General features: G+C 39.6%; 2 protein-coding genes across 3 annotated transcripts; one reads left to right on the top strand and one right to left on the bottom strand.

Moving 5' to 3' along the window:
- Positions 1-1,092: 1,092 nt before the first annotated feature.
- Positions 1,093-6,004, top strand: LOC103475389 (ras-related protein Rab-39B-like). Its single transcript, XM_008426970.3, has 4 exons — positions 1,093-1,421; positions 3,718-3,950; positions 4,590-4,860; positions 5,105-6,004. The coding sequence occupies exons 2-4, from the start codon at positions 3,736-3,738 to the stop codon at positions 5,258-5,260; spliced, it is 642 nt and encodes a 213-aa protein (XP_008425192.1). The 5' UTR covers positions 1,093-1,421; positions 3,718-3,735; the 3' UTR covers positions 5,261-6,004.
- Positions 6,005-9,084: 3,080 nt separating this feature from the next.
- On the bottom strand, positions 9,085-25,533 carry slc7a3a (solute carrier family 7 member 3a). 2 transcript variants are annotated; one of them, XM_008426968.3, is made up of 12 exons: positions 25,406-25,533; positions 17,765-18,396; positions 16,649-16,810; positions 16,181-16,361; positions 15,986-16,101; positions 15,042-15,264; positions 14,826-14,965; positions 14,473-14,575; positions 13,415-13,644; positions 13,163-13,329; positions 12,971-13,079; positions 9,085-12,873 (listed from the first exon to the last, which is right to left on the bottom strand). In XM_008426968.3, the coding sequence occupies exons 2-12, from the start codon at positions 18,129-18,131 to the stop codon at positions 12,722-12,724; spliced, it is 1,950 nt and encodes a 649-aa protein (XP_008425190.1). In that variant the 5' UTR covers positions 18,132-18,396; positions 25,406-25,533; the 3' UTR covers positions 9,085-12,721. The 2 variants fall into 2 exon arrangements, with proteins under 2 accessions (XP_008425190.1, XP_008425191.1); XM_008426969.3 differs by lacking the exon at positions 25,406-25,533 and adding an exon at positions 24,531-24,636.
- Positions 25,534-26,053: the final 520 nt, after the last annotated feature.

Raw genomic sequence — 26,053 nt, 5'->3', positions numbered from 1 at the left:
CAACCGCCACACACCGATGTGCCCCTGGGCCGAGCTGCGCATCGGTGCACAAACGCGTGAGCGTTTGTGAGTGCGAATGGATGAATGTGGCTCTAGTGCAAAGTGCCTTGAGTGGTCAAAAATGATCGGATAAAGCGCTATATAAGTTCAGTCCATTTACCATATAATTGAAATTCTAACATCTACACCTTTTTACCAAGGTGTGGCTCCATTTGTCAAGTTATAGGCCTATGTAATGTCAAAGGATTCATATAAGACGTTTTTCTTTTACGCATTTAACTCTAAAATATGAAAGAATGTTTTTTTCCAACCATGAATTTTGCGTCCCTGTTTGTGCATTACGACATTCTACAATACCTGAATGCATCGTCTGCTTTGTTGACAAAATACGAGCTAGGCTACATCAGTTCACGCTGCAAGGAAATGAAGCGTTGCAGTTTGCGGCAAACAGGCCGTCACAACATTATATTTTGAGTCCGTGTCTAACATCTGTCTTAGTGAGTAAATGGTTACTTCAAGTACTGCTTGGAAATATCGCTTTCAGCCTCACTTCTCTTTCCTGAAAGCGTCACGATTAACTTACCTGAGTACTTAAGTAGCCTAAATCTAAACTGTTTTTAGTAGTTTTGCACATATCATTTAATCGTGTCATGGAAACGGAAGCTATTTAATTGTAGAAATTGAGTGAATTTTCATAAATGTTCTGGTGACGTTCCACTTCATTCTCTGTTATAACTCAATCCGTTACGTAAAACACCAAAGCTAACAGTAAAACCCTGTTGTGACACCAACACACGGTGCAAACCGTTCAAATAGGAATCAACAGGAAATTTACTCTCTTTAAAGAAGGAATGTGTGCTGTTTTATTTTTGTGCAAAAACCTTAAAGATTAATTATCCGGTCATGTTTGATTTTACATCGGGCTTCAGTATATAAAACTAAGTTGCAAAAGTCGGTGGTTATCTAAACGTCATTCTTTGCACGCAGAGATAAAGTTAAATACAACTGTGGACCTCACGCCATTCTGTTTCTCCAGGGCATGAATGCGGCATCTTGACAGTTTGTCGCTGCGCTGTTGTCGGTGTAGTTACGGTACTGGTGCTGATGAGGGCGAGGAAGAGGTGTTTGTGCGTGATGCTGCCGCTGCTGCTGGTGGTGGTGCTGTGTCCTGCTGCCATTTCGGAAGATCACACGGAAACATCAGCAGCTCCCATCACTAGCTTCACTAACTGCTCTGCGCGCTGAGCTGCTACATTCTGCACTTTTAAAACCGATCTGGACGGGTTCATGTGTTGCGTCTTTTGGGGGTTATTCCTGTAAGAAGCTGCATCATAGCTACCGAAAGCCTCAGGGGTCATTTTCAGAAGACACAATCATCAACATGGAGCTTGTTTCTTACTGCTGCTGAGCTCAGAACCAAGGTAGGCCATCTTCAGGTATTTATGTATAATCTTAAATATGTAGAATAAAAATACTCCTGGGATAATTTAGGGAGGGCCTAATGGATAAAGCAGCTTTGTTTACCTTTTAGGGATCTGGGTAACAACATGTTATATCCTGCATGTATTTCTTCACTGAAAGCATACATGGCTTGCTCCAACGCCTCACTGAGTGTTATTGCTCCCTATACCAGCTACTCTATAATCCACATGGGGGCTGACTACCACTGTTTATTGAGTTGGAGAGGAGCGCCCTCCCCCTCACTCTTATCTCCTCAAATTAGATCACCCCACTGTGAATCACTTGCACAGGGCTGAGATGATTTGAGCTTATTATAATATTGTTATGAACCAAGAATTATAATATAGTTGACACATACAGGGGCTTAAACTGATTTATTTAATGCTTTTTAAACAGATGCATTGTTGTTACTTTTAGAACCATTTACTTTGGTATTTTTAGAGCTGTGCAAAGATGTTAGTGTTCATTGAACATTTCTATATTTTTCTAGGTTGTACGTCGTAAACCAATATGAAGCAGAGCAGAACTATGATGTACTAAGTTGACATGTATTACTACTTTGTTAATATCTTTGGGTGTTTGTCTCAACCAGCTTTTAACATATTTACACAGTTTTTTTGTTTATTCTTTTTTGCAAACTAGCTCAAATGTTGCCACGTTTGAAGAAGACCGTCCTGTTTTCTATAGAATTTAGACCAGTGGTTCATAACCTTTTTTGAGGTACCGAACCCCCCAGTTTCATATGCGCATTCACCGAACCCTTCTTAACCCCCCACACACGCAACATACTTTGCTGTATTCTGATTTAGTATTGTAATTATATTAGCTGTGTTACCACCGCCACGCCACTAGAGGCAGTAGCAACCCCGAAAAAATGCGACTAAGGAGCAGATTTAGACTATAGAATTTGGTAAAAAGAGTGGAGCTCCTTCAGTCAGGGCTCCTCCGCAGCTCTGATTGGCTAAGCAATGTAACGTGATCTTCTGCAGCAAGTGATGGCAAAGCGGGGCGTCATCACGACTTTACACAAGTGTGTCTTTATCTCCGTGGCAGAGGCTCCACCGAACCCCTGAGACCGACTCACCGAACCCCTGGGGTTCGATCGAACCCAGGTTAAGAACCACTGATTTAGACTTTGAATTTGATGGAGACGTTCTAACATAAATATGCTCTGATCTGCACCATTCCTCTTTAACTCTGGCAGGAATGTCATTATCCTGTGGGAAGGTGAACATCCTCTCCAGTTTGCAGCAGAGTTTCTTCCAGGATTGTTTTTAGCTCCTTCCATCTTCCTATCACCTCCACATCTTTCTCTGTTCCTGCTGAAGAAGCGTAACCTCAGTATGATACTGCCTCCACCATATCTGACTGTAGGGACGGTGCTTTAACCCACAAATAAAGTTATCCATGTATGTCTGAAAGTTCAGTTTTTGTCTTCTATCAGTAAATGATGTATGACAGACTATAAACTGGACAATTTAAGGCTTTCTTTTCTCCACTTTCCCATAAAGGTGAAATTTGTGGAGTTCAGAACTTATAGTTGTCCTGTCAACATCTGTATTTTTCACCTGAGTTGTGCAGCTCCTCCAGCGTTATCTTGGGTATCTGGGTTGTTTCACTGATCATCTCTCAGTATGAACTGCTGTGTCTTGATGTTTTCAGTTGTGCCAGGCTCTTTTCATGTTCAGATGTTTCATTCAACAGTATTCTGTGACATGTTCGGATTGTTGCTGCTTTAAGCATCTTGACGAAAACACTTTTCATCTTGAGCTTTTATCATGTTGTTTTGCAATGCTTTCTAATAAACAGAATATATTTATACGTCAACATTAATAAAACACAGTTGATTTATAGTAATAGGGTGACTTTGAAAGGCAGGTGGCTACAGTGGATTTTATTTTTGGACGTCAGAGTAAAGAAGGCTGAATACAAAAACACAATGTGGCTTTTAAGATTTTTATTTTAAAAACATTTCAAAGGTCATGTTTCCATTTTTTCTTCTGCTTCACAGTTGGTACACAACGTAAAATCTAAAATAAAACATTAAAATGTCAGTAGTGTAACAAAAAGTAGTATAAGTGCAATGACAATGAGAAATTGTGCAAAGGAGTGTTTATAGAAACGTACAAACTTAACCAATGAACTGATCAGAAAAAAATAAAACAATTTAAAGTTAATTTTATTAGTGTGAGATTTAACTTCTCTCTTCCGTTTAACGCTCGGTGAAAAACCTTCTGACATCTTTCTCGGCGACAGATTAAACTCACACGAGTCATGGAGACAATATGGCTTTACCAGTTCCGTCTGATCGTCATCGGAGACTCCACAGTGGGCAAGTCATGTCTGATCCGGAGGTTCACAGAGGGCCGCTTCGCCCAGGTGTCAGACCCCACTGTGGGCGTGGACTTCTTCTCTCGCCTGGTGGAGATCGAGCCGGGAAAAAGGATCAAACTTCAGATCTGGGACACTGCAGGACAAGAGAGGTTCAGGTAGAGACAATATTTTACTCACCGCTTCCAGTTTCTCTTTTTGTCAGCCTCATAATATATAAACAAGACTGGACAAATTTTACTGCCTGCTCATTTTTTCTCTTCATCCCATTTGTTATTTCATGTTTTTATTGTTCCTTGCAGGCGCAGTGTTCAGCTCCAATCTAGTTTGCCACATTTGTTTTGCTCTTGTATTATATTCCCTTAACTCCAAAATTGATTTAATTTTGCAGAGCCTGTTTGTTTTCTAATTCTGATTGGATTATCCCTCTGTTTCATGTTTACTGTAACGTGAAACAAGTTAGAAAACACAGATTCAGTTTATGAAGAAGAAAGACTGTTCTTACCGTTTTAGATTTCTGACTCGGCCCACGATTTTCCACATCTTGATTCTCACCCAGTTCTTGATGGATTTGAAGGGTCCAGTTCAGATTATTTCCCTCAACACCACATGCAGTGGAATTCATTTTATCCCCTTATTTTCTATTTAGCAGAATTTTTTTGTGTTGCTCTTTTTCAGATAATACCAATAAAATTCAACGCGATATTTGGTTGTAGTGGGATAAAATGTGGGAACAATTAAAAGCCTTCATGTTGTTAACTACAAACTGATTAATCCCATGTTTTTCTCCTGTCCAGGTCCATTACCAGAGCCTACTACCGTAACTCAGTGGGCGGCCTTTTGCTCTTTGACATCACGAACCGCCGCTCCTTCCAGAACGTCCATAACTGGCTGGAGGAGGCGCGAAGTCACGTCCAGCCGCACAGCATCGTCTTCCTGCTCGTCGGCCACAAGTGTGACCTGGAGGCCCAGCGGCAGGTGACCCAGCATGAGGCGGAGAAGCTGGCAGGGGCCTATGGGATGCGTTATGTGGAGACTTCGGCACGGGATGCTATTAATGTGGAGAAGGTCTGAATATACAACGATGTTTAAAAGTATCTGCACCGTCAGAAATGTTTCCTGTTTTGGCTTTATTGTTTCAGATAATCAAGCAAATTACAAACACAAAATGCAGTTTTCAAGCTATAATTTAATTTATTAAGGAACTTGGTTCTAGTTAGAAGTGATCGTCCTCTGCATTCCAATTAACCAAATTTGTTGGAAGTTAAGCTAAATTTAATGTAATTCTGACTGAAGATGTTTTTTTCTTCAGGCGTTTGTAGATCTGACAAGGGAAATCTTTGAGCTGGTCCGAAGTGGGGACATCCAGATCCAAGATGGCTGGGAAGGAGTAAAAAGCGGATTTGTTCCCAACATGGTCCATTCCTCCGAAGAAGTCACCAAAGGGAGTCGGCAGTGTTTCTGCTGATGGCTGCAGCACCCGAGCTGGAAGGTGGTATAAATAAAACCTCACCAGACTGAAGTTCTCTGCTGCTGCTGTTGCTTTAAGGCCAGATTTTTGGGACTGTTACTCACTTTACTCCTACATGTACGGCACTGTTAAACCATCCGTTTAAAGCTACGCTCAGATTCCCAACAGGTGTAGAAGCACAAGAAGCATCCTGACCCCTCACCTTTCCGTCTGCATGTATCCGTGTGTCTGTAGCTTTTAGCAACACTGCAGCCACTTTTGGCCTTTTTTCTCAAGTGATAACTCCTGTGGCTGGTTATGTTGAAGCCAGAGACTCATACTGCCAGTCTGGTGTCCATCTGCTCATGTATCCACAAGAAGCTAGTCCGGATGGAAGACTGAGGCTCACCACACCGCTAACCATTAGAAGAAAACGTTGTTACTGTCCAAGTTGACACCTGTGCCATGAATATGACTTGCTGTGTACATGGAGAGAAGGTGCAGGACAACAGAAGCAATGAATCAAGCCAGTAGTTGGGATTTTCCCATTGGTTTGCCTCTAACTGCTGAAGGGAATAGTTGGTCAGAAGGAAAATCTTCTGTAGCTGCTCACTGACTGACTATAAGAACAGGAGGTTATTAACAGGACAATTTTCTTACTTGTGTTTCAGATTGGTCTAACGATAAGAGTGTATGCATTTGTGTGGTAGTTTCATGTTGTGCATCTGTTCAGTTTATAAAATATACCCTGCAAACCCCGTGGATCCTTTCCATGTGCTGTGATTTTTTTAAAGTTTGAACTTTTTTTTCTCTTAGGAAAAAAAGGTATTGAAAATGTTACATAGGTCATGACCAAATTTAGCCTGAACAAAGAAAGTCAGGCTTGGTTGATCCCATTTGATCAACCCTAACCACCTTTCAATCCACAGACCTCTTTCTGTCTGCTTCATGAAACACATTTAATGCTTAGCCATCCATTAGGCCGTCAACAAGAAAATTAATTAATTGAGTTTCAAACAAACAAAAATGAGATTAAACTCTATTATAGGGAGAAATGTTGGTCAGAAGTGAATTCAAATTGTAAAATGCTCATTATATAATACAAGAATACATAAACTATGTGATTATAAAATTGAAAAAAAATATATTTTTCTTTTCATAGGTTATTTAGCAGGTAAAAGTGACCTACGAAAAGCAGAAAAAAAGGTTTTTCAATTTCCCTGCTTCTAGTAGGTAAAAGTGACCTACTAAATACTCTATACTTTTTATAAATACTTTATATTTGGGCCTAGATTTGAGTATTTGACCGAATCCCAGTCAAGTAATTGGTTTCAGATTCTGTCACTCAATTAACAAAAACTTATATTTGGTCTGCAGTCAAGAAAATCTACTTTTTCTGTATGTTTTATTCTCAGGCATTTAACTGGAGCTGCATTGAAATATATTATATATTCAATTATCAAGGAGTCTTATTAAAATAGAAGTGTTTCTTTTCACCAGGAATGTTTCTTGATAGTTATATAAAGTCAAAACAGTGCGGAAACCAACAGTTGGGGAATATTTGTAGAACCTTAATGTAACATTTTCAGAGGGTTACGCATAACAGACTGAGCCTTTTCCTCTCCTGTCAACCAGCTAATTAAGATGTCAGAAATAATCTAAGACTGGAAAGTGGAATACTTTGCAATGCTATCCTGTAAAAAGCACATAACACGGCCTTCATATTCAGAAGCAAGCAAAGGATGCCAACTCAACACATGGGGGCGCCATTTCCCCATTGAAAGCACACGCAGAAAAGAGTTAGAAAACCTATTCAGGGAACAACTAACAAACTAGTTACTTTTCTATATTATGTACTAATTTGCTCCCAAAGCAACTGCCCTCATCAACTGACTACTTAACACTGACTAGGTAACGCTCCCTTTAGGGTCTCTTACATACTGTAAATGTTTCCTATAATTATCTGGGAGTCTTTAGAGTTTTTAGTTTTGGGGACATTTGGACAGCATTCACTAATATTTTCCAAAAAGTTGCATTATCATTGTTAAAACTAACATTGATAACACCACTATTTTAAATTAGCATTTTAAACACTTTGTTTTATTTCTTTTCTAATTTTTTCAACATCATTTGAGATTCTCCTTTCACCATAGTTACACATGTTGCTCCCAGCTTTCTCTTTTGGCTTTAATTTGTATATTAGTGTAAAATAATTTAGAAAATACGGTGTTAAAAAGCCAATTAAAATAGTAGATCTAGAAGCTGACAGTTAAAAAGTTACTAAAAGTAACTAACATGAATAGTAAAAAGAAATGTTGCTTAAATACAAAGGATATTCATCAATTTGAAACCAAATGTAAAAACAATATTATATATTATATTATATTATATTATATTATATTATATTATATTATATTGTTTTTTATAATTGAAGGGTATAATAATTAAAATAATTATTATACCCTTCAATTTTTAGCCATTTTCTTGACTTTTTTCACTTTATTTTCATTTTGTCATCCCTTCTAGCACTCTTTATGCAGGGGCTCCACACCTTTATAAAAACAAATCTGTGTTCATAAATGTTACTAAAGTAAACATCACCCCTTCAGGGTGCCGTAAAGGCAACAATCTATTGATTAGCTCACTTTTACCTGAATTTACAGTGAATTCATCCCTTCATTTTGAATCAAAGTTTCTAAGAGAGAAAGTGGTTTTTATTTTTGATTCAATATGAATTGGTTATTCAATTGGTCTGTATCTAAAACTTCTTAATAAAATGCCAATAAGTATTAACTATTGGGATCAAACATGATAAATAAACAATGGATGAGTCCATTTACCCCATCTGGATGGAGGTAGAATCTCTTCTCAGTGACTTTGGACAGAATAAGTGGAAACCCACTGAGTCTTTAGAAAGTAAATGTAAAACAAAAAATTTAAGAATTCAAATAAAGAGCAGTGAGTTACCATGTTTGACCATTAGAGGGCAGCCTCACTAAAATATAAAACTGATCACTTCCTCACAAAATACAAAGGTAGGCAAGAAAAAGTACCAGATAGCCTCAACTTTTAAACTAATAAATTCAGTTCAAGCCTCTGTCAGTAATTTTTCTTTCTTATGTTCTTGAATTTCTGTGGATGTAGATCCTTTAATCTAGTTGAATGTTGTCAGACTGGTTCCATTTAAGTGACGTAAGGACGTACAAGTCCGGACGTCATCAGGCCAGGGAATGTGGGGTGCGGTTGTAAAACAACTTTATACTTGGGTTTTATTTGTTTGATATTAGAATTTGTTTTATGCTGTTAAATATATTAAGTGTTAAAAAAAGGAAAAGCAGAATAACTTTAAATCCATTAGCATATTTAGAGATAACTAATTTGCCCAGAGGATGAGCAAAACAGGAAGTAATAGAAGTGTAGAGCAGTAAAAGCATGCATTTTCTATTTGTTGAAAAAAAATAAGGATTTATTAGGTTATATAAAGTTAAGTACTCAATATAACACTTTCAAACTTCTTAGCAATATCTTCTAAACCTCATTATTTGCTCTAAAATGAACAATAATTGTTGAAAAAATGTTTTAGCAGGGGAAACTACCCTACTGTTAAAGCCTTTACAGAAAGACAAAATGTAACCAGGAAGTGAACATGTTAGTTCTGCTTTTTTCTTTTTTTTCCCCAGAACCTAAACTCTCCACCCAAAAGGTAGGGCGTCTGAGCTAACAGAATAAGTGCTAAATGTGAGGTGAGTAATCAGTGAGTCATTGTAAAAAAACTGGAGCGCCTGGCATTCAACTCGTTTGCTGAGAAAACGAACAGGCAGAGAGAGAGAGAGAGACACACGTTCCAAGAGGATAAATCACTTTTATTAAAAAAAAAAGAGAAAATTAAAACGCAGCTCATTTTACACAATGAAGCATATGTACAGAATACAAAACAGAAGTCAATTGTTGCTCTAAATGTTTCAGCACTACGGGGGAATGATTGGATTGATTTTTCCAAAAGGCACAAGGGCGGGTTGTGACAAGCTGAGTGAGTCAACACGCCATCACAACACAACATTTTGGTGGCGAGTAAGCGTGGAGAACATAAAGTTCAGATCAAAAAGTTGAAGAGCAAATTTCACATTCGACTTCACAAATGGTTCTTATGCGCCATCTGTAAAAAAAAAGACAATTAAATCTACCTTTTACCGATAAACGCTTTCAAGATACGTTTCAAAGTATAATCCAGCTTCCATGGGAGCATTTTGTATCTCAAATAGTTTCATAATTTGGGCTTCAGCAGCATCAGTTCCTTCAAGTGTAATCTACAAAAACCGCCTAATCAGGTTTACATGTAATTTCATATGTCAAAGAAAGTATATTTGCATAATTTACAGCAATATACAAAGATATTTAAACAAATACTGTACACTCTATACAGTAAAGCACTTGTACTATGACAACAACACACAAAAAACCTTTTAGAAATAAGTTATCAATCAGACTGAAAAAGGTTTGGGGCAAAAATAGTTAGAATAATTTAAATACCAACTCATTGTGGTTGGTAGTTTTTGGAAAGTGGAGTAAAAAAATATTCAGTTTGGTCGGAAAAGATCAGAAACAAAATACATAATGTGACAAAAGATCAACATTAAAAGCTGTACATCTAAAAAGCAAGTTAAAATGAAAACATAAAGGCAGAAAAGCAGTAATGCTTTCCCAAACAATCAACGAACACATAAATATTAACATTTTCTAACAAAATTAGAAGTAAATAAGATTATAAAACTAAAATACAAGTGATGGTAATTCATCTGAAAAAGGTTTAAAAGTTCAAGTTGTATAGCTGAAACTAATCAAGAGTCTTAGTGGGGAACAGGTGTTTTTTTTTTACAAAGAAGTAGAAAAAGAAAGAGATTACATTTTAGTGGTAAAACTTGACATGAACCCTGGCTTATTTTGGACGTACATTACAGATCATCGCATTTCTGCCGAAAATGCCCGACACCCAAAATCCCATCAACATCGTCCGGTCTGCACAAATGTGAACAAAAAAACAATACAAAAGGCAGATAAACTGGTATGTTAGCAAAATCTTAAATCGGTAAATCCATTGAATAATTTTAAAATCCATACAGCAAGATGACGTGAAAGTTCAACCACACAGATTTATGTGTTTTATGTACATTTTAGAGTCACTGAAGTTGAAATCAAAGGCCACAAAATCGAATGGTAACATGTTAATACTGTGATGAAATAAATAACAAAACTGTTAAATTATGTCATACTTAGGCATGGGCTGGTTGTAGATATAATGGTTTTAAAAATTTGCAGTTTGAAAAGTGCAAACATTTTCTGTTATGCTCCTTCTACTTTAGATATGATCATATGGGCAATTACCCAGGGCGGCATTAGAAAAAGAGGTGGTGGGCACACAAGCACCAGATAAAAAAAATTAAATGAGAATTTTTTTTATTTCTTCTATGTTCACATGTTTTCACATGCCCCAGGATTTAGATTATGTTTTTAGAGCAGTTTGTGCCTGTAGACAGTGACAGACTGAGGAATTTGGAAACAGGCCTGTCGCAATGAGCAATAAATCAATTCATTGTATGATAAATTTTAATTTATCATACAATGTTTCATCACTTATTTCTATCAAAAACTGGATGACTGGTGTTTTGGTCACAAATAGTCCTTTTTTTTGAAGGACAATTTTGTTTACAGAGATTTCATAATTTTATGTGTCGTTTCTGTTGTTTTATTTATTTTGAATATTTAAAATGTTTTCCAGTTCCAGTTCTGAATGTTCCTTAGAGTTTAAGGTGTATTAATCATTGAGAATGCATTCTTCCATTATCATAACAATGCTTGAAAATAGACTCAAAACAACAACATTGTCGTTTATCACAATAACTTCTGGGACAATTTATCGTCTAGCAAAATGTGTTATTGTGACAGGCCTAGTCGGAAATACTTTTTTATCGCAATAAATACTAAATGAAATATTGTGATAATGAATCCTAAATTGAAATATACAGTTAAATTTAGTAGAGGTTTGTTCTATAGCTTTACTTCTTTTTTTATACCAACATAAGAAAGTAATGCTATAGAAAACATTATTTCAAGTAATATTCATGAATTCATGTTTTACATTCTTGATTTAAATTTTGGAGTTGATACCAAGAAACCATGGTATTTGTACTCATGCCTACTTGTACCATGTAAACATTGTAGTCTACATGTAGTCTGCAGCAGTTTTCAGGGAGTTGTAGGATGCAGTGGGGTTATAGTGTTCCCAGTTAGGACTTCAGCTGCACAATATTGAACATAAACATCAGCACTGACCAGATGCTACTGACCTACCAGTAAAAACTGACACTGTAAACCTCACAGCCGCTCACACACGACGTGTAAACACACAGGTAACTTCCTCTACTGCACCACATTCATAAGCGACGGATGACTGTCCTCTGCCACTTTGTTGCTGGACTCACTGAGTGATCTTATGATGGTGAACTTAATGGCTGAAACGGTCATTGACTGGGATTTACACTGGGACTCACTAGTGGCTTAATGGGTCCACCTCAGGACATTAATAACAAAACAAAAAACAAAAAGTAACATTTTTCCGGTTTGCAGCTTCATGTAACGGAATAAAACACGATCTGACCCCCTTGTTGGTCAGATCCTTTGAAAACATGTGATTCAGGCAGGTAAATGCTTGCTGTGGGCTAAGGCTAAATAAAACCGGGCTAAAACTCAGACGAGCTGGAAATCGGCTGTGTCACAGCATCTAGTTGTCAAGTAGTTGATCAGCCTCCAAGTCAGAGGTAAGACGTGTTGTGTTTTTCTTGCCTCTTCCCTCCCTTTAAACCCGGAGCAGCGTTCTGAGCAGGCATGGGCCGGTTGCTGGTTTCAACATATTCCATAAAATGAAAAAGTCAGAGTTTTAAAACCATAAAAATTTAGTGCCATACTGTGCCTGCAGTATAAGCATTTAGTTTTGTAAGGTCTGACCACCGAACAGGTGGAGGTCAAATCCCACCGGTCGGCTGCTGCTGCATAGTTACTAGCTCTGCAAGTTTACGCAGCTTCCAAAGACAAAGTCAACTATGACTATAGAGATTATGATGATAGACTAATTTGAAATTGCAGTAAAATTCACATCTGTCCTAATTGAGTTTTTTTTTTTTAGAAAAAGCAGAGCCTCTGGCAGCAACAGGTCATGTCAAAGGTTGAAGATCAGTCCACAATTTAGCAAACATTTAAGAAGCAAATTGCGTATATGTTCACGTCAAAGCATCGTAAAGAAAATGCAACATAACACATTTTAGAGCTGTAGCCATTATACCGTGACTCCGCGAAACCTAAGATCCCCATACCGTCATAATTTCAAACCGGCCCATGCCTGCACTTCCGGCCGGCCTGCACTGTAAATGATCAGGAATGGGTGCAGGTGCCCGGAAACGAGCCTCGGGTCTGGGTCAGTCCGCATCAGGGGCTGCTGCCGGCCTCCAAGTCGCTCTCATCAGGACCGCCCTTGTAAATCGGGCTTTTGTTCTGCAGCGCCGGCTCGTACTTGCCTGAGGGCGACTTGTTAGCTTCACTGCTATTTTTAATACCGTATAAGAAGTAGATGGCAAAGCCTGGAGGAAAAAGGGCAGATAAAAAGAGTAACATGAGCAAACTGCCCCAGTTTGACGGAGCAGAAGGGATCAGAGGTTTGGAAACGTTCAAACGCACCGACAACCATCCAGACCGAGAAGCGGCACCATGTACTAATGTCCAGCTGCATCATGAGGTAGATGTTGACAAAAACGCTGAACAGGGGCAGCCATGGAAGCAGCGGGACCTTGAGAAAACAGAGATTACATTTAGGAACTGCTCAGTGCAACACTACAAGTGCCAAAACACACAACAAAGCAGTTATCTGACCTTGAAGGTCAGAGCCTCTGGGCTCTGTGGCTGCCTCCAGATGATGATAATGCAGACGACACAGAGCAGAGCCAAGATGATGCAGGGCACCACAACAGCTGGATGTCCGGCGAGCAGCTGGTTCAAACCGTTTGCCAGGATGATGCACAGAATGGTGATGAGAACACCTGTGAAAACAGGAGAAAGAAAACAAACTCAGATCCTTCTGGACATTGACTAACAAGTAGACTGAGCACTTGGTAGCAGACTTACAAATAACAGCTGTGGTAACATAGACTATCATCCCGGAGGTCTTAGTGGGGATTTTTCCACTTGGACAGAAGAGCAGCTTGGCAGTGAACGTCTCATGGAGGGGTCTGTCTTCCATCTCCATGCCGTACTCGTCCCCACTGTCCCCGCCGCTCACAGCCACCTTCTCGCCTTCCACCAGCTCCACCAGCTTCTCCGTCTGACTGGACGAATTCAGATTGCCTGGCTGATACCTGGTGAGTCGGGGCAGAGAGGCTGTTTTAAACTGGATCAAGAAGGAAAAATGTCTTCTGTTCTGCTGCAAACATCACACCTTTCACCAAGTTACACATAATCCTGTCATGGTAACACATTTTGCTGGGCAATAAATTGTCAAAGAAGTTACTGCGATACACAATAATATTGTTGTTTGGAGAACATTTTCAAGTCATACATTTATAATGCAGTCATGAGCCTGTGTGCAGAACAATTACAAATTTCTATCATAAAACTCTTCCCTTTGCTTGCTTTGTGTTTTATTGGGTTTTTAGTCCATGACTCATTGTTATGTGTTGTATTAGTGTCTATTATTAAAGATAAAGCTGTCACAATAAATAAGGAAAATTATCAGCCTGTGTGCTATCCAAGGTCCTGCACCTTTAGACTGAGTGAGATAGAACATGCTCTCCTTACTTCAGATAACCTGCTTGGTTTTAAATCAAACCATGACACACATGTGTGTATGTTCACTTTGAAAAAGATTTTAGATTTGTATAATAGGAATAATTCTACAATTTTCATGTGTTTAGTTGAAGCTTCAAAGCCCTATGATGAGATGGACGAGTGCAAGTCTGTTGTTTGTTGGTGTCTCTACTTTTTACTCTTTATGTGTTGTAATCTCCACTTAAATGCACAGATTTATGCAGAGATCACAAATTTCTATATAACATCATCTTGATGCTAACGGACATCACACAAAGTTCAGTCAGGTTTAGTCTTTTTGTAAATCTGTGATCTGCGATCATCCTAAGACTATTTATTTGAATTAAATTTTTAATATATGAACCTATAAAAGTGCTTACCTGAGAATTAAGACACAAATAGCCACTAATGAGTACGCCAGCAGCGTTCCTATGGACATGAGGTCAACCAGGGCCGCCAGATCGAACAGGAATGCCATCAGAGCTGCGAGGAGGAAACCAGACTTCAGAAAAACTCATTCTGTGGACGCAAACGTTTATAGCCACTTCAAAACCCATCGGAACTGCTGCGTTTTTTCCTGTCGCCTTCAGGAAGCGTTATCGATCCTGACCTGACATCCTGACAGACATGCTGAGACAAGACAGACAAGAGCTGGAAGTCTAATTACAAACTCTGCTGACTCACTGCGATGGCAGAACGACACACAGCTGAATCCTACCAACAGATACGTTACCTGCAACGATTCCAGAAACAATGGTAGCCAGGATGGGGGTCTTTGTGCGAGGGTTCATCCTGGACAGACCCCGGAACAGCAGCCCGTCTTCGGCCATGGCGTAAATAACCCGAGGCATGGGGAACATGGAGCCCAGTAAGCTGAGAGCAGATCAAGAGTGAGACTTCCAACAGCTGCTTACAGCGAGTCACAGGTGTTAGGGCTTCCCTTCCTCACCTGGTGGACAGCGCACAGAGAGAACCCACGGCCACGATGTATCTGGCTGGCGCCCAGCCGACGTAGCTGAAGGCCTCGGGCAGAGGGCTGTCAGTGTTCAGCTGGTAATACGGCATCATCATGGTCAGGGCTGCTGACACGCCAAAGTAGGCGAAAAAACAGATGAGCAGCGAGGCCACGATGCCGATGGGGATGGATCGCATGGGGTTCTTAGCTTCTTCGCCTGGTGGAAGAAAACAATGGAACAAGGATGAGCTGCAAGTCAAATTTCACTGAAAACCAAATAAATGAATTAAAACCAGTTTGCACTGAGTAGAAAAAGTACACCTTAAGCACATTTCATCACAACTACAAACCAGAACATCCTATATAGTGTTTTATGTAACTGACAAACACAAAGTAGAGTGTAATAATTAGCTAATACAAAAAATAACACATCTGCAAAACTCTAAAGAGTGTGTGTACATCTGTACCCCTCTTTACACCGATACCCCCAAATCATCTCAACTGATTTAGCCAACATGCAAAACAGTATGTATTGTGGAACGCTAATAGCATGCACCATGAATCTGAAAAGTGTGGCATGCATTACAGCTGCAAATGTTTGGAGATATTCCTTTACCAGCTATGAACATCCCAAAAAAAATCTTCTTTACATTCTGCTTTGCAAAAAAGCTGAGACAAAGACAGATTTGACGTTTTCCTTCTACTAAACTTTCCAACAATTTCCTTGGATGCAGCCCTCTGAAACGCCGACTTCAATATTTTTATAACAGCTGAGCTTCACTTTTTAAACCGAATCAAAGTATTCATGTATGCGCAGCCGTCGCTGTTATTAAGATCACATTTCCTACTGAATATGAATGGCAGACAGGCTGGAGTCCGAGGTCATATAGGCAGTCATGTTACTCTATTTGCACCTTGGAAATAGAAAACATACTCACTTGTTGTGGCAATACAGTCAAAGCCCACAAAGGCGTAGAAGCAGGTGGCAGCGCCAGACAAGATTCCAGCGAGACCAAACGGAGCAAAACCACCGTCACCAAACTTTTCTGTCAGTCTGGGGAAAAGCAGAAAAAGCAACATTTAGAACTCAAACACAAACAGAATTTATGTTGGCAATAGAGTCCAATACTCACTCCTTTTGGGTGACATTAGTGCCGTTCCTGTAGTTAAGGTAGTCGCCTTCCTCGAGGTTCCAGTTTTTAACGTCACCCTTGACGAAGCCAGATATGATGACGAAGCCCAGCACCACCAGATTGATTCCCGTGAAGATTTTGTTCACCAGCGCCGACTCGCTCACGCCAAAGGCCAAGAGACCTGAGGGGAGCAGACGCCGCAGGAAGCGAGGGAAAGAAATTCATATTCAGGATCAGTAACTGCACGTCCTGTTGCGTGGGCAGATATGTTCCGACAAACCATCACTCGGCAACAGCAATCCTCCGATTAGCTCTTCCTAACACTGCTGCTGGCATGTGACATTAGCTGAGAGATTGGTGTGACAACTGTTCTGCCCGACTAATAAGATCTCTTTAGCTGCATAAACAGGAGTTGGTTTTTTTCTCCTTCCCCTTCTACTAAAACTTTTAAGCTCTCAGCACACTCACCGGTTAGCAGCAGGACCAGGATTAGGGCGAACAGATCCGGATACTCCGCTAGCACTTTTCCAGGCACTTTCATTTCCATGGATGCTTTAAAGAAGCCGGATATTTTTTGTTCGACCAGGTTGTCAAAGGTCGAGCTCCAAGCCCTGGCCACACTGGCCGTACCTAAACGAAAACAGAAGAGAAATCAAAAATCTGAGGATCACTGGAAACTTCATGCATTTCACTAGTTTTACTGAAAAAGTGAAACTCATGTTATTTAGATTCACAACACACAGAGTGAAACATATCAAATTATTTCTTTCTTGGCTAATAAAAACCAAAAAGGTTAATTTTCTCAGGAAACGTCTAATTTACACAAGATGTACATCCTTTCAAGGCTATGGTTATCATATGCGATCACTTTTTCCTTCCACTTAACGTCTCACGAGTGCTGTATCCAGGCATATTATTGAAAAATTGAGTGGAAGGAAAAAAGATGCACACAGAGAAAACTGCCAAAACCTTATGTTTATCGGTCTAGTGTAATATTATAATGTTTTTATACAATGTATAAGTTTACAAGCCATAATCATCTAAATTAAACAAAAAAACAGAAATTCATTACTGTCTGTTATTTGGCCTGTCATGATAAATTTTGCTAGACGATAAATCGTTCCAGAAATTATTGCAGTAAACAATAATATTGTTGATTTACGACAATTTTCAAGTAATACAATGCTACTCACTTCTCAAAGTGTTCTTGAAAATGCAAGAATACATTCTCAAAGATTAACAAACTTTAAGCTCTAATGAACATTTAACACATTCTAAATATCCAAAACAAATAAAACAACAGAAACAACAAACAAAATTGTCCTAAAAAAAAGGCTAGTTGAGACCAAAGCACCAGACTTTGGTAGAAAGAGAGAAAAAGAGAAAAACAAAGCATGAAAAAAGGAAATCCTTCGTCTCGTTTTAATTCATAATGCGATTAATTGATTTATTGCGACAGACAAATATGTAATCAATCTATTCTTTCCTGTTCCATGAGTTTCACTTTTTGAATTGGGAAGATAAAGTAGATATTGGATGACATTCAGCTTGTTCAACACTTTATCCACCTAAACTAGAACTCACCAATGACATAAGAGAGGATGAGGTTCCACCCCGTTATGAAGGCGCACATTTCTCCCACCGTCACGTAGCTGTAGAGGTAGGCGGAGCCCGTCTTGGGGACGCGGGCGCCAAACTCGGCGTAGCACAGGCCAGCCATCATGGAGGACAGGGCGGCGATGAGGAAACAGAAGACAATGGCCGGTCCCGCCTTCTCTCTAGCGACCTCGCCTGCGAGGACGTAGACGCCAGCGCCCAGCGTGGAGCCCACCCCCAAGGCGATGAGGTCCAGGGTGGATAAGCAGCGGGCGAACTGCGTCTCTTCATTGGAGAAGTCCAGCGCCCGGCGGCGCAGCAGGGTTTTGCCAAAGTTGGACAGCATGCTGGCCATGATGGCTGTGATTACGCGTGGGTGCAGGAAAAGGCTATGCTTTTTAAATGATGCTAGCGTAGGTGGGTGAGTGTGTGTGAGATGATGGGCACGGCTTATACAGAACACCTGTTCTCCGGTTTGGATCAGGACAGCAGGAAACGAGGTAAACAACAAGTACTTGAATACTATTGGTCCTCTGATGTGTGTGTTTACTTAGGCAGGAGTTACTGGAGTACACAAAGCAGGAAGTGGCAGGTGTGTTGTCGAAGCAGCAGATTAGGACCTATGAGGAAACACAACAAGGAAAAAAGTTAAACAGGGCTCTCATTCAGTACCTGCCAGAGCTTACACTTCTTACAGCTCAGAGCTCGCAATTAAACAGAGATTACAGCATTGTTCCCGTTTCTACGAAAGAAAAATCAGGGCAGACTTAAAATCTAAAAAAACAGTAACAGAACGTGTGAACTCTGGAAAAGATTTTCCTTATACGACATAAGACATCTCCATGCGTCTTTTGCCTAATAATTCAGGTATTTGTTAAATAAAACTGTTCTTTAATGCTTTATTGCACTATAAGATAAACTCTCAGTATTTTGCAGAAATATTCACATCCCTAAAAAGCTTGTAGAAACAAGGCAGAAGATTGTGCTAAAACGAAAGATTTTAAACAAGAAAAACCAACATTGAACACACTACTTCCACTGTGAAACACTGTGGTGGCAGCATCATGCTGATGGAAAAAAAAACAAAGACGATCAGAACAGTTTAGACCAAAAATATTACGTGAAAAACCAACCCAGCACAAAAAACTATTCAGGTTCTGCGTCCAGACGTTACCTGTCAGTCGAAGATGACTGAGCTATGATGTGCAGAAAAATGAGAACGTATCTGGGAGAGACAGTCTCCAAAAAACATTGCAGCTGAATATGTAACTAAATTGTTTTGAATGAATATAAAAGAAACATTTTATGAATGGAAATACATTTTTTATTTAATACTGAAGTTGAAATTCAGTATTTTCTTCCAATTAGTTATGAACATCCCTCTTATCGGCCAGCAGTACTTCAGTAAAAAGGTAAAAAAAAAATAATTCTACCTCCTGACATGAGAACCAGGTTACACAACTTCCAGGAATTCAGACATTTTTCCACCTTTTTCCAGTTCAGTATACGATCATAGGATCTCGGTGGGGCACACAGTGACCTCGTGAAGACAAAAGGAGATCGAATACCATCCTGCCAGGTCTAATTCTTCATTTCTTTTTTTTTTTTTTTGCTTTAACAAATAAACCTGCCATGTGACACACCTTAGTACAAACAAAGGAACACCTTGCATAAGCCCTCACCACTTCCTTGCAGCGAGAAAGTGCAGACTACTGCTGGTTCGGTGTTGTTCTAAAAGCTTGGGAAAGGCTGCGAGGAGACGATGGGTTCGAATCAAACTAACATCAACAAGAGAGAGGTGGGGAAGGCAGCATGAGCCAGTAATGTGATAAGGTGAACCTGCTGCACTGGGAAAACACTGATGAAACTGAACCTAAAAGTTTCAGACTTTAAAAGTTAGAAGTTTAAATTAACCCAAACCCAGATTTTGAGGACGTAAACACCTGCTGCGTCAGATCAGCAAATAATAAATGTTAATAATTAGAGGAGTTTCTGCAAACATGTGTTCAGCGCATAACAGTCCAAGGACATTTAGAGGAATCAAGTCGAGTGAGGAGGCTCACTGTTTTTTCTCAGAACTGATCCAACTATCAGATGAACGAGGAAAAACACACAAATGAATTTAGGACTGACGTAAATCCCAACTGTAAACCACCCGGGGAAGTAAAAGCGGGTTACTAAAGTGCAGAGGCATCTTTTTGTGAAGGAATGTTTGACTGAATTTTACGGTATTAAAAAGAAACTGTTTCCACAACATTTCAACTCCGATGTTACATATTATATCCAAGTCAGGTTGCATAAGATGTGTTTTACTTTCCGACCAGCCAGTCAGTCAGTCAGTCAGTCAATCCAGGTTTGGTTAAAACAACATTGCCTGTGCAGAACCTGCTCAGATTAACAGATAAAAGTAAACTTAAAAACTTTTTGGAAATTCAGAGCAGAGATTTGCACGTTATAAACTGAGCGTGTGAATGACAGGAAGCTCAGTGCATTGTGTTATTCTACTGTCTGAGATCACACAAAAGCATGCATGTGCCGTGATAATAATGTGATGAATGTGCAAAAATCACCCTCAAATTTACAGCAACCCTCTTGCTGACACATGAAACTGCTGCTTGGAATATCAAGGACAGAGAAAGTTGATCTATTCCTGCAAGTGCAACATTATTCAGACACTATGAAGAAGCTAAATAATCAAGTAAACTGTAACTTATCACAGCTAATGCGACAGTGTGGTTATCAAAACAGACCTTTGTTCTGTTAATCAAGCACGTTTGAGATTAGAGTGGCAATCTGAAGGTGATATTTCAAATATTTAAAAGATAACCACACATTCTAACTGATTCAGAGCTTTATCACAAGATAAAAAATACACACATTAGTTTATTGTTCTCTAACAAACTGGCTATTGTACTTTGCACAATATTTTGCATTTCACTCCTTCTTTCACCTGTCACAAATGAAAACTTGAATGCAAAACGCAAAGTCACAGGATGGGAAAAAGTTAAGGGGTCTGAGTTCTGTTAAAGCCCTGTTCTTCAGAGACTTTGAGAAAGTATAAAAAGCAGTGCTGTGTCCAGTCTGAGGCCGTTTAAGCTGTGACACCTGATTCCTTGGCATATCGGGCCAGTCGGTCACTTCACTGTTCAGCCAGCGAAGAGGAGAAGTGAAACTCTACACTGGCAGCACGGACTGGACCGTCTCAGTGTCACAGCGTCTACAAAAGAAGAACTTTTTGCCTTAAGAAGGATCCGTTCTCTGACCACTTTGGCTAAATGTCACATGTCGTGCAAAGCAAAACAAAAAGCTTTTAAAAGACAAGAGTCCAATTCTGGCCCCTTTCAGGACATAAACTCACAGTGCCTCAGTACAGACAATATTCTATTAATACCACAAAAGCAACACGACCAATTAATCAAAGCATGTCTCGTTCTACCGGATCAAAAGAATGCCTTGGTTCGTACAGCTTAGGATTGGGAGAAATAAAAGACAAACACGATGAAACAATGAAATCCAAATAACAGCGCGCCCGGAGCGCCGCCACAATAAACACTCGCCCCTCTGAAGACGATGGGAAACGGGTGCTGGGTGGAAATGCTCCAACCTCCTGCTTGGTGTGACATTCCAGCAGCATTTTTCCACTCGCACACCAGGAACTGAGATCTGAGGGGCGTCTGCGTTGTGCTAATAAACACCTATTAACAAAGTGCCATGGCTGGCTGGATGTGACCCTCTCAGGGGTTCACCCAGCACCTCACAGTTATTTGAGTGCAACCAGGAGAGTGTTTCCTCTATAGAATGCCACAGATCTGGAGGGTTTGTGACGGCCTCATTAAAACAAACCATCGCTGCGGCTCCGCTCACGTCAGCGCGTCGCTAATCTTTTCCTTGTGGTTTTCACGAGGGTTAGAAACTCCACAAGTCCACACATACACACTCTTAAAAAAGACCATCCAAGACAACATTTTACAGAAAAGTAAATATTCAGTGTGATCATGGGAGTCTCTGTTCACAACAGCAGGGTTCTTGTCGTCTTGCCCCTTAAAGAAAGGCTCTTCATGCCGGTGGGACTGCTAACCCACCGTTTCGGGCCAACTGCGCTCCGGTTAAAACAGGCTTCGGGGATAATGGTTGTGTTGCTTGAGCTTCACTGCAGCTGCTGCCACGTACTGCACGGTAAGAGGATTATTTTGGAAGGTAACAAACATGCTAACCTCATTATAAGTTGTTTCTGGGCCACGTTCTAACTTGAACAACACATGGGTTTGTTTTGACTGCAGTCACTAGTGTTGCTGCTGTGGTGGTTACAGAACCGGGCCGGAAGAAAGAGGCGTCACAAATCCGTTTCACAGAATATGGCATCATACTGAGCTCACTTTAAAAAAGAAAAAAATTTATACAAGAGGCTGCATAGATATATCAACATTTGCCTGTGCGACTCACTTTCAAGGTGTGTGACTATTGATCAATGTACTACTACACCATGCATAGAGTACGACTCAGGCCAAAAATATTTTGGTTCAGCTTTCTTCTAAGCAGCACAAACCAGTCAGATTAGCCACATTTCTTTGACTCAACTTTTTAACAAGCTTGCTTTGTTCTAAGAGAAAAAAAAAACAGATCTCTGGGTGTGGCTTTTTTCTAAATCCCTAAAAAAATAGGGATATATATATATATATATATATATATATATATATATATATATATATATATATATATATATATATATATATATATATATATAGTTGGGTTTTTTTTTTTACTTTTTGGAAATATTTTTGGTTGTGAGAAAACTCCTGTTTGTTTTAGCAATAGTGGGAATATAAAGTAGATCTATATCAGTTGGATCATGTTATAGATTTAGTTGTTTTTTTTTTAATAAATAAATAAAATACTCTGAAACTGTGGTAACTTCACTCAATCTGATGGGAACCTGTGTTACCTGGAGGACCAAATGGGAACAAGACGTAGATTACACTGCAAGAGTACACTCTGACCGCATACATCACGTTAAAACCTCTTTATTATTCCAAAAGTGATGCTGCAGTATTCTTCAGCAATCCTGCAATATTGTCTGAATTTATGTGTAGCCCCAATGAGTGAAAAATATATGTTGCATTAATGAAAATCTACACAAAAGCCCCCAACAAGCCCGTTCTAGGACCTTTGTTCACGTATCTGTGGAAAAGACCGACCGCTGAGACTGAACTGACCGACCTCTCAGTTCACCTGGCAGGACACAGCAACCCGTGCCAAAAGCTGCTCTCCCCAGTCAAATGGAATGTGACAAACGGACAACCTGCTCGCTTTCCCATGACCAACACCGGCTCTTACTTGCTTTAACAGGACCTGGGAGAGGCAGCATTAAGCTCACATAGAGCTAAAGAGGATAAAGTAGTTTGGCCGTTTGGCACATAGTGGCCACATCTTGAATGTCAAGGTGTGGCCGCTAAGCTGCAGCACGGCATGAAAAGATAGCTCGAGAGAATCTGATGAAACAGAGAAACGAATCGAATAAATTAAACTTTATTGGTCTTAAACTCGTGAGGCGCAACTCACCAGAAAAAAACATGGTACTCATTATTGTACCAGTAGGAAAGCAGATCACAGCCTTAAAAAATTATAAAACCAAATAAAACTTATATCACAGGGTTTCTTCAGTTCAAAGTCTTCTTAATGAGAAGTGTTAACTTAAGCTATTTAGAGTAACTAACCGCCCTCACCTCCTACCTGCTGCTTTTAACAAATACATATGTCTGTTTACAAACATTTATGTTTTCTGATAATATGGCTCTCTGCCCAGAGCAGCATGGTCTGTGGTGGGGGATGCCACACGGCTAAGAAGAAATTGTTTTCTTTCTGCTGTATAACCTACTTTTCCCACGTTAAATGCGTTACTTTTGTCCACTTTACTATTCTAGTTATTAGTCTCGAGTAATAACCCAGGTAATAAGTAACAACCTTACTTATTACTATAAAATCATCATCAAATCATAAAATCATCATGGATGATTTTACATTAAATTGATTATTTAAAAAACAATTTAAGATTTACGAAATCTCCCATTTTACTTGTGAAAACACAAAAATGAACACTTACAGTGGAGTTTGAATTGTTGCTTTTTTTTGTTATAATTAGATTGTTAAATACATTTTTTATTTTTGTGTTCACAATGAAACGGAGGTGTTATATCTTAATAATCTACTGTATCAAAGTAGATCAAGGCGTGGCAAATATCTATTGCTTATTTGTCACACTTTGGATAAACTAATAATATCTAGAAGTAAATCTCGACACGAATATACTAAAACCATAGTAATAAACCATAAACATCAAATGTATTAAATAGTAAAAGCACCATTAGTTCTCGTTTTTTTTTATCTTTACTAGAAACTGCTAAACTTTAAATAGGTCAATAAAAAAATCGTGACATTTCAACATAGCCGCAGTACTTGAGTAGTTTGTTGCAGCATGGCTTGCAGTTTTACGGTACGTCCACACCTTTACAACTCCACCTCACACCACCTGACCTTCAAGCTCAGCGGGTTTGAACAAAGAGCAAAGCATTTACTGCATTTTACTACATGGTTGCTTTAGCCGGCTGATGCAACACAGACATGGGAACACCCTGGAAGACGGGCAGCTCGGCGGCGGCTACCGAGGAAAGACGGCTCGCTTTGATGACACTCACGAATTTTGCGGTTTTTGCACAAGAGAAACCCTCAAATAAAATAGCAGTTAAAATGTATTTACCTACAAGCAGCGCCAACCATATTGCGTGATGTGCAGCTGTTAGCGTGTGAAGCATCAGCTAGCTACGTGGCTTCCAAGTGCTCATCTCCCTGTGTTGATATTGTTGCATTCAGGTATAAACGACGCTCGGTGATTGTCGGGTTGTAGGTTCATAAATACAATGCGGAAAAGCACCAAGCAGCGGTTTAACAGCTACGTTTCCTGGTATTTTATTTGCCCGTTTTGGTGAGAAAATCTGGACATTAAAAGCAACCGTTCCAACAGCACTTTTTTGAGTTCATCTGAGGGCATTTCGATGCACGTGTTGGAATTTTCGGTGTTGGTGGGGGTCTTTGAAAGCAGCATCCCAGACATCAACGCGCCTTGATAAAAAGCAAAACATCAGCCTCACGACGTTTTAACCGCGTAAAGCGAAACGATGAATGAAAACATTGTGTGATAAAACTACGGGTGTCAGGTGTATTCTTTAAAAAGAGAGGACTGTTTAAACACTTTTTCCACAATGGTAACCCCCTATTAAGTTTCCCTTTTCTGCTCTGTTCTCATTGGTTTTCCATTACACGCCGGACTATACATCAGCTGATTCCGCGCTCAAATGACAAATTAAGCCGATTTACTTAATGTTAACTACAGCGAATTAACTCATTATGACTGTAACATATGGCAAATTACAAACGCTCACACACGAATCGGGTAATAAAGGTGAAGGACGTTATGTCCTTTAGCGCCAATACAACACACGAGGAGGATTGCATCAGTCTTACTACGAGATAAATAAACATTACTACTGAATGGAAAAAAGCGCGTCATTGAACACAGCTTGGATTTTTAAATATCTACACATGTTTTGAAAACAAAAGTCGTTATATTTGTACCTTTTGCTGTCTTCTGGTGTCCAATAGTGGACAGATAGAGACGGAAGAGAAGCAGCGAAGTCTGTGGTTTCTGATGAAACATCCCGCCTGGTTGAGCGTTTTAGTTAGTCGTGAAAAGAGGGCGGGACATAAACAAACTGACGCAAGACGAAGGCGGAGCTTTTTCACCATGAATGGAGTATAACAAACTAATCTCATTACCAAGAAATACTACAACATTCAATACAAAGAAGAGCTCCAGGAACGGAGAAGAACGCAACGTTTATATTTTATGGGATCTCCACGCAGGGCAACGATGAACTTGCATAACGTGTGATTTGCTGAGCAGCAGAAACCAGAGCAGTTTTTATACCTCCATCAATATGGAAAACATGCGTCATCCTCTCGCTACAAGCTGCGCTTTGTTCCACAGTTTCAGAATAAAAGTGCAATGGATTACTAAACATTTATCTCATGTTTACATGTAGATTTTCTCGGTGACTTGACTGTGGTTGTGATCTCAGATGTTATTCTTAACATTTGGTATCACACAGAACTCCACCCCAATATGGTCATATCATGTCATATTCAATTCAGTTAATTTAAAAATATCCTATTAATCCCAGAGGGAAAATGCATTTTGTTGTAACTCATATGGTCTTCAGAGAG

Source organism: Poecilia reticulata, chromosome 14 (genome assembly GCF_904066995.2).
Source record: "Poecilia reticulata chromosome 14, P_reticulata-male-v2, whole genome shotgun sequence".
Taxonomy (NCBI): Eukaryota; Metazoa; Chordata; class Actinopteri; order Cyprinodontiformes; family Poeciliidae; genus Poecilia; species Poecilia reticulata.
The sequence above is the reverse complement of the archived record's forward strand: the minus strand, read 5'-3'. Positions and strand labels throughout refer to the sequence as shown.

Bases quoted from the DNA above. Each gene is read 5' to 3' on its own strand.
- LOC103475389 (XM_008426970.3), top strand. From the start codon at position 3,736: ATGGAGACAATATGGCTTTACCAGTTCCGTCTGATCGTCATCGGAGAC. The intron at 3,951-4,589 runs GTAGAGACAATA...TCTCCTGTCCAG, and splicing joins GCAGGACAAGAGAGGTTCAG to GTCCATTACCAGAGCCTACT. The intron at 4,861-5,104 runs GTCTGAATATAC...TTTTTTCTTCAG, and splicing joins ATGCTATTAATGTGGAGAAG to GCGTTTGTAGATCTGACAAG.
- slc7a3a (XM_008426968.3), bottom strand. From the start codon at position 18,131: ATGGCCAGCATGCTGTCCAACTTTGGCAAAACCCTGCTGCGCCGCCGG. The intron at 16,102-16,180 runs GTGAGTATTGGA...GCTTTTCCCCAG, and splicing joins ACTAATGTCACCCAAAAGGA to ACTGACAGAAAAGTTTGGTG. The intron at 13,330-13,414 runs GTAAGTCTGCTA...CTGTTTTCACAG, and splicing joins TGTTACCACAGCTGTTATTT to GTGTTCTCATCACCATTCTG.